The 6,898-nt window shown below is 50.1% G+C and overlaps 1 protein-coding gene across 2 annotated transcripts; it reads right to left on the bottom strand.

Moving 5' to 3' along the window:
• Positions 1-1,443: 1,443 nt before the first annotated feature.
• Positions 1,444-6,243, bottom strand: PCBD1 (pterin-4 alpha-carbinolamine dehydratase 1). 2 transcript variants are annotated; one of them, XM_005565597.4, is made up of 4 exons: positions 6,191-6,243; positions 3,426-3,557; positions 2,775-2,855; positions 1,444-1,975 (listed from the first exon to the last, which is right to left on the bottom strand). In XM_005565597.4, the coding sequence occupies exons 1-4, from the start codon at positions 6,191-6,193 to the stop codon at positions 1,877-1,879; spliced, it is 315 nt and encodes a 104-aa protein (XP_005565654.1). In that variant the 5' UTR covers positions 6,194-6,243; the 3' UTR covers positions 1,444-1,876. The 2 variants fall into 2 exon arrangements, with proteins under 2 accessions (XP_005565654.1, XP_015311701.1); XM_015456215.3 differs by lacking the exon at positions 6,191-6,243 and adding an exon at positions 5,509-5,757.
• Between the last annotated feature and the right edge of the window lie 655 nt (positions 6,244-6,898).

Raw genomic sequence — 6,898 nt, 5'->3', positions numbered from 1 at the left:
TCAGGGCCCCCTTCTTCATGACACAGCGTGGGAATATTCTGTCCTAGAGAGTTCCTGGCTGGGGAACTGACTTTGCAAACCATCTCTTTAACTGCTCCAGTGATACATAGCCTGCCGGCTCCTAAGCTGCCTATGTCTTCTCTTGTGGAGTAAAACCAGGCAAGCCCTAAGAACTTTGCTAAGATTTTAAGAAATCTGAAGAGACCATCAGGATTTGAGATCTCCCGTATCTGATATGATAGGCCTGTGTATTAGGATTCTCCAGAGAAACAGAACCAGTACACAAAGAGAAAGAGATTTCTTATAAGGCATTGGCTCATGTGATTATGGAGGCTGACAAGTCCCGAGGTCTGCGGTTGGCAAGCTGGAGAACCAGGAAAGCAGACGGTATTGTTGCAGACCGGAGGCTTGCAGCCTTGAGACCCAAGGAGAGTGGATGTTTCAGTTTAAGTCCAAAAGCAGGAAAGGACCAATGTCCCACCTCAAGGCAGTCAGGCAGGAGGACTTCCCTCTTATTTGGAAGAGGGTCAACCCTTTTTAGCCCTTTTATTCTATACAAGCCTTCAGCTGGTTGAATGAGGCCACCCATGTTAGGGAAGGCAGTCGGCTTTACTCAGTCTATTGATTCAAATGTTATCCTCGTTCAGAAACACCCTCACAGACACACCCAGAATGCTTGACCAAATGCCTGGGCACCCCATGGCCCAATCAAGTTGACATGCAAAATTAGCCATCACAGCCAGGAAGAAAACACAGGTTGAGTATCCCTTATCTGAAAGATGTGAGACCAGAAGTGTTTCAGATTTTGGATTTTGGAATATTTGCATTATACTGACAAGATGAGCATCTCTAATTTGAAAATCAGAAACCTAAAATGATCCAATGAGCATTTCCTTTGGGCATCATGTTGGCATTCAAAAAGTTTCAGATTTTGGATTTCCAATTTTCAAATTAGGAATGTTCAACCTGTAATATGGCCCCAGACTACCTTTCTAGACATAGGTTCCACAATGCATATAATACCTGTGCCCTTACACACCCTTATCTGTGTTCATGGTGTTCTCGCAGCCATCTCTGCCTCTCAAGAATCCTACTCAGGTCTTCAAGCCATAACTCAAAGCCTCCAGATTTGCCCTTTTCACCATTAATCACTTGTGTTCCCCTTAGCTCATTTCCTATCCTGCCATCTAGCATTAATTCACCCTAGTAATAGTTAATTAGTACTAGTTAATTGTTAATTGGTAATAGTTAATTTGTGTTCCTGTGTGATGATAATCAAATGATATCCCCTAGATGATAATGAATCTGAAGGCAAGGTGGTCTGGTCCCTCTCTTTTCCCAGTACCTTGAACAGTGCCTAGCACAGAGGAAGTGCTTTCATTTAAATGCCTATTGACTCCAATTTGGATTGACCTGTGGAAAATAAGTTTCTAGAGTCTGAGACCAAGTGATATAATAGTTTTATTTGAGACATAAAAGCACATGTGTTTCTGTTACATAGTGTGGGGTTTAGGGTCCTGGTTTCTAAGACAAGACTTTATTTCACCCTGTATCACAGCTTCCTGGGAAAAGAATTAGGGAGACACAGCCTGGCAAGAAAATCATTGTTGCTGGGGAGTTGAAAAGAAAGGGGAGAACTTATTCAAATTAGTGTAACAGAGCCCCCAGGACGAAGAGAGTGGTGCAGGGAAAAGGTCTAAATTCCTGGTGTTGGTGGGGACGCTGGCACATCCCACAGCAAGGACTCACCCCTCAATGGAGGCAGCTGGGTCTTGGGAGGGGAGCAGGGGGAGGACGGGGGCTCCTCAGCTCCCTCCCTAGATTCCCAGTTCAGTCACCCCTTCCCCCTGAAGAATTCAAAGAGGAAGGGCAGGGTCTACGTCATGGACACTGCTACTTGTTCGATGAAGCTAGCCAGGTTTATGTCCCGTTCTGAAAGGCCAGCACACTCATGGGTGCTCAGCGTGATGTGAACCTGAAACGAAACCAGAAATTCTGCTTCTGCTGACTTAAGAACAGGAGGGAGTCACCAGCTGCTGGGCTCAGCCCCGCTAGGAGCTCCAGAATAGCAGCTGGCCACTACAGTCTCTCCTGGGGACTCCTTCCTGACATGTCTGTAACAACATCATCTACATCTCCCCTTTGCTGTCTTTCAAAAATAATCGTGACTCAGCTATAGAATAAAAACTTAACATCCAACTGTCAAGAGCAACCTAAAAGCTAAAGACAAAACCAAAAACCAATGTCAGCTCCTAAACACTATCCATTCACAGATGGCCTCTTCCACCCTTACTGTTTTTATAAACAGAGACTGCAGAGCTTTTGGCACATGCTAGATATTTAATGGCTGTTTCCATTCATTAAGCAAATAATTTGATAGGTTGGCTATGTGTGTGCATTCTTAGTTCATTACTTTTTCATTCTTCCATACCTCCAGCAAGATTAAAGCCATTTAGAACTATGAACACTGAATAAATATGCCTGATTCCCACAGCCTTTCCTTTCTTGGGTTTTGCCTTCTTAATGTCTACTCTAACCACAACTATCTCATGCATCTTTTAATTTGCATTTCTTTATAGTAGACTGATTTTTTTTCCAGGGGTATTTTTGTTGATTCTAGGCATGTGCAATCTCAGTGAGATTGGAAATGAGATGAGTGGATGACCTATGGGTCAGAAAGCTGCATTGTTAAGTCCAAAAGCCTTCAGAATGTGTCAGAGTTTGCAGTATTTGGACGGGGGCAGAGCACAACAGAGGCACACAGCATCGCTCACCTTATTGTACACGTTAAACCATTCAGGATGGTGGTCCAGTTTCTCAGCCTGCAGGGCCACTCTTGTCATGAACCCAAAGGCCTATTTAAGTGGAGCGAGAGCCAGGTTAGTGTTTTAAGAGAAAGGACTTCTGGACATCACCAATTCAAGGCCTAGATGAAGGAGGATGAATTAACTTCCCCCCAGGAGACTCCTTTATCTTTAAATCATTTCCCCCTTGACATTCTGTCACTGGTTCTCAGGCTTGAGTTAGAGATTGTCCCTGCAGTAGGAAGAAAGTCTTGCTATTTAGGACGCCAACAAGGTGGAAACACCACAACAGGCTTTTGGTCTGGCCAGTCTTGGCTGTTGGTTCAAATGTCTTCAGCTGTGCATGTTTTCTACTTGAACTATCTCCTCAGAGGACTGCTGCTACAAGTTCCAGGAAGGCAGAGCCCAAGACACATCCTCCTACTCTCCAGTCCCCAAAGATGATACTTTCTGAGTTAGGCAGGAAAATAAATATCCCCCCCGGCACAGTTATCCAAATAACTGGATGAGTGTGGGGTCTCAGAGTCTTGGCTAACGAGACGTGAAGGGACAGAACATGCTTTGTAAGGTGACCCCATCAGCCTCAGTCTCAGAAAACTCTGTCCCGCCCTGGTGCCATACCCTGTTGAAGTCTTTGAAATGAAACTGCTTGAAGATGGCATCGCGGCCTTCCAGCTCATTCCACCCCACGGCCCTCAGGTTTGGCAGCAGCTGGTCCCTCTCCTCAGCACTCAGCCTGTGTGCTTTGCCAGCCTAGAAGAGGGGAAAAAACGAGGCCCAAGAGCATTTCTTTTTATAGGTCAAAACAGGGGCTCCAGCCTTTAGGGGAACTTAGCCAGCCTCCACTGGCTGCTTTGGACGTGGGTGACCAAGGGCAGCAGGTCTTTGAGCAATAAGCTGGAAGCCCTCAAGGGTGGCACTCTGCCCAGGAGGTGGGGTCCAGGCTTGTCCGCTGATAGGCTCTCAGGTCTTGGGTTTTACACTCCACACAGAGAAAGGAAATCCCAAAAGCAATGCAATTCATATGACGGGGACAGAGACACTCTTCCCCTACCCTGCCCTCAAAGCCTTACAGACCTTCCCCTCCATAAGATCTATTACATCAGTGAGGGCGTAAAAGCAAAATAAATCCCAGATGCAAATATATTACTCCACAACCTCTGAGGAAGAGTACCATGCCTGTCCCCCCTTCCTTTTCCTATTATGTACTTTATCATATGCACCCCACGTCCCTACGGTAACTTTCATGTGTATTGAAGAGCAAACAGGCCTAGAGAGGGGAAACGACTTGTCTGCTGTTCTTTCCTGCCCTCCCCTAGCCAGGGATGGCGCAGTGTTGTCTGTGTGTCAGCATCCCTGGGGCTGGACAAAGGAGCTGCATTTAAAATAAGTGTCCAGCCCATTCTTAGCCACACTGTAGCTGACCGTGTTGGCACTACCTCTAGTAGGTCCTCAGTCATGCTCCCAGGCAGCCTCTGGTCCTGAGCCGCCAGGGCTAGGTTCTCCGGTTTTCCATCTGCTTTTCTGGCTGGTTGGGAAGCTCAGGCCACAGAACTCAGTCCCCAAAGTGGAAGGAACTTGGCCAAAGGCAGCTGGCAAACGTAGTGCCCTGTCCTATTTACCTAATGTGCAAAGTGCCCTCAACGCAGCCCAAATTGGCACAATTCAGGCCATGAGTGGAACCTCAGAGAATGCAAGGAAGCAAGGGTCAGTTTCATCCTAGGAGGATCCAGGTCTAGGACCTTAACGGATCCCAGAACCTAGGCTTCTAGAGTAGCACCACCCCAGGGCAGAAATAGAGTGCTGAATTGAAAAGAAATACTTAGGGGTGAGGAGGGAATGTGAGGGAGGTTAATTTAGCTTTTATGAGGCAGCCTGCAGACTGAACACCATGTGTTGATTGGCAGGAAGTTTGAGCCCCGCTTTCACCATTTACCAGCCAGGTGGCTGTACCTCTCTTGGCAGAACCTCTACCTCCACAGATCATCATGAGGTGCCAATGGGACACTTTAGGAAACTCCACTGCTATAAAGCAAATGTCATCTGCATTACAAAAAAATACCTCCTAAGGCAAGTAGGCTTGTGATGGGCCTGGTAGCATTTGTGGTAGCTGAAGCATCGCAGTGCTTTCCTAAGTCCGTCTTTTTTCCCTCCTGTTTCCCTCCTGAAAACGTGAGCTCTCTCCGGACTGAGGGAGCTTGGCCCCTCTCCTCTCCTCGGCTCTAGATGGCTACAGGGATTGAATGGCAGCAGCGATTTGCATCATCTGCCCAGTAGGGAGGTCTCTACTCCAGAGCTGGCCCTCTCCCCGTGGCTGACTGCCTGGTCCGTGTATCCAGACAACCAGAAGTCAGCCAAAGCATCAGAGCCCACTGTTTACTTCCTTGGCTCTTAAAGGGGTGGGTGAGTCCAGGTGAGCTCTTAGGAGGCTTCCCTTTCTCGGTAGAGCCTTCTGGAACCCCCCAAGTCGCAGAGCCTGGGGCTGAACTGACAAATCTTCCAGGTGCCGGCTCTGGAGAGGGGGACGGTGCCCTGTTTGCTTAGTAAATCCCCGCCAGGTCTTGCCTCCTCTGGCGAGGTGTGGGGAGTGGTCGCCGATTTCCCAAGCCTGCATCTCTGGGGGCCTCAGCGCCCCTCACAAACAGCCCCACTCATCCTCCCTCCCCCAAGTCCCTCTCCCATCAAAAGGCCCTCCCAGTCTTGCCTGCTCCGAAGGCCTGTGGGCCAGAAACGGTCTGATGAAGCTCCCGAGCTTACATCAGAGCAAGGGGCCCGCCCCCGCCCCGGGGGTAGGTGGGGGAAGCTAGCCCGGGAGGAGGGCTGCTCCTGCGCCACCAAGCCCCCGCGGCCGGGCACGGGCCTCAAACCGGCGCGGGGGCTGGCTCTGGAGCCCGGGACTGCACACGGGCTCAGAGCATGAGTCCCAGGCGGACAGACCCTGTGTCCAGAGTGCGAGCGGGAAGGGGCGCGGACGGGTACGCACAGGAGCGCGCAAACTCAGCCTGCCTCTCGCTCCCACCCCAGTATAAAGCCGAATCGGGCCACTAAGGGGACGAGATCTGCGGACTCTCCCACCACGGTCCTCCCCGGCCCTGTAAGGTCGTAGGCCCCGCCCCCAGCAGGGTCCGGGAACAAGCACTGGCCTGGGTCAGGGCAGGCCTGGCCTCCCAACTGGCTGGGACCGGGACCCGCCATGCCCCTCTCAGGGCCTCAGCTTCCCCTCCCCGCCGCCGGCGACAGGGACCCGGGCAGAGACCCCACTCTCGGACCCCGGCGGCTCCGCAGGAGGCTCGAAAAGACCCTCCCCCGCCCCGTCCCGCTCCCACCTCGCCCGCTGCTGCCCCGGCCCCGCTGCCCCGATCGCGGCGGCGCACCCCTGGACTCACCATGGCGCGGGCGGCAGCAGGTGGCCGGCGGAGAGGGCAGGCGGCGGCCGGGCGCGCAGGCGGCCGTCCCGGGGCGGGGCCGCGCTCGGACCGCCCTCCGGTAATGATTAACGTCCCCAGCCAGGGACGCGCTCGGCCTGCTTCCTTCCAGCACTTTCCTCGCTGCTCAGAGCCAATCCTCCGAGCTTGTTTCAGGGAGCTAGGGTGAAGCATGAGGGCTCCAAATGCCCACTTCAGGGTTGGAATCCCAGCCCGCCGCTTACAGCTGGGTGGCCCTGGGCGCCAGAATACCTATTTATTTCTTTATAAAAATCTTTTATTTGGATAGAATTGACATGCAATAAGTTGCACATATTCAACGTGTACAATTTGATGAATTTTAATGTTTCCCTCGTGAGACCGACACTGAGATCAAGATTATGAACATATCAAGTTTCCTTGATGACTAATGATATTGAATATCTTTTCATGTACTTATTTGCTAAGGATAAGTCTTTTTTGGTGAATAGCATGTTTGAATTTCCTGCCCATTAAAAAAGAAATTGGGTTGTTTGTTTTCTTACCGAGTTTTGAGGGTGTTTTTTTTCTGGATATAAGGACATGATCAGGCAGTGCTTTTCAAATATTTTCTTTGAATTATCTTACGCTGCCTTTCAAAGAGCAAACGTTCTTAATTTTGATGAAATCCAATTTATCAAATGCTTCTTT

Source organism: Macaca fascicularis, chromosome 9, assembly GCF_037993035.2.
Source record: "Macaca fascicularis isolate 582-1 chromosome 9, T2T-MFA8v1.1".
Classification (NCBI taxonomy): Eukaryota; Metazoa; Chordata; class Mammalia; order Primates; family Cercopithecidae; genus Macaca; species Macaca fascicularis.
Note: the sequence above shows the minus strand (reverse complement) of the source record. Positions and strands in the feature narration are given on the sequence as shown.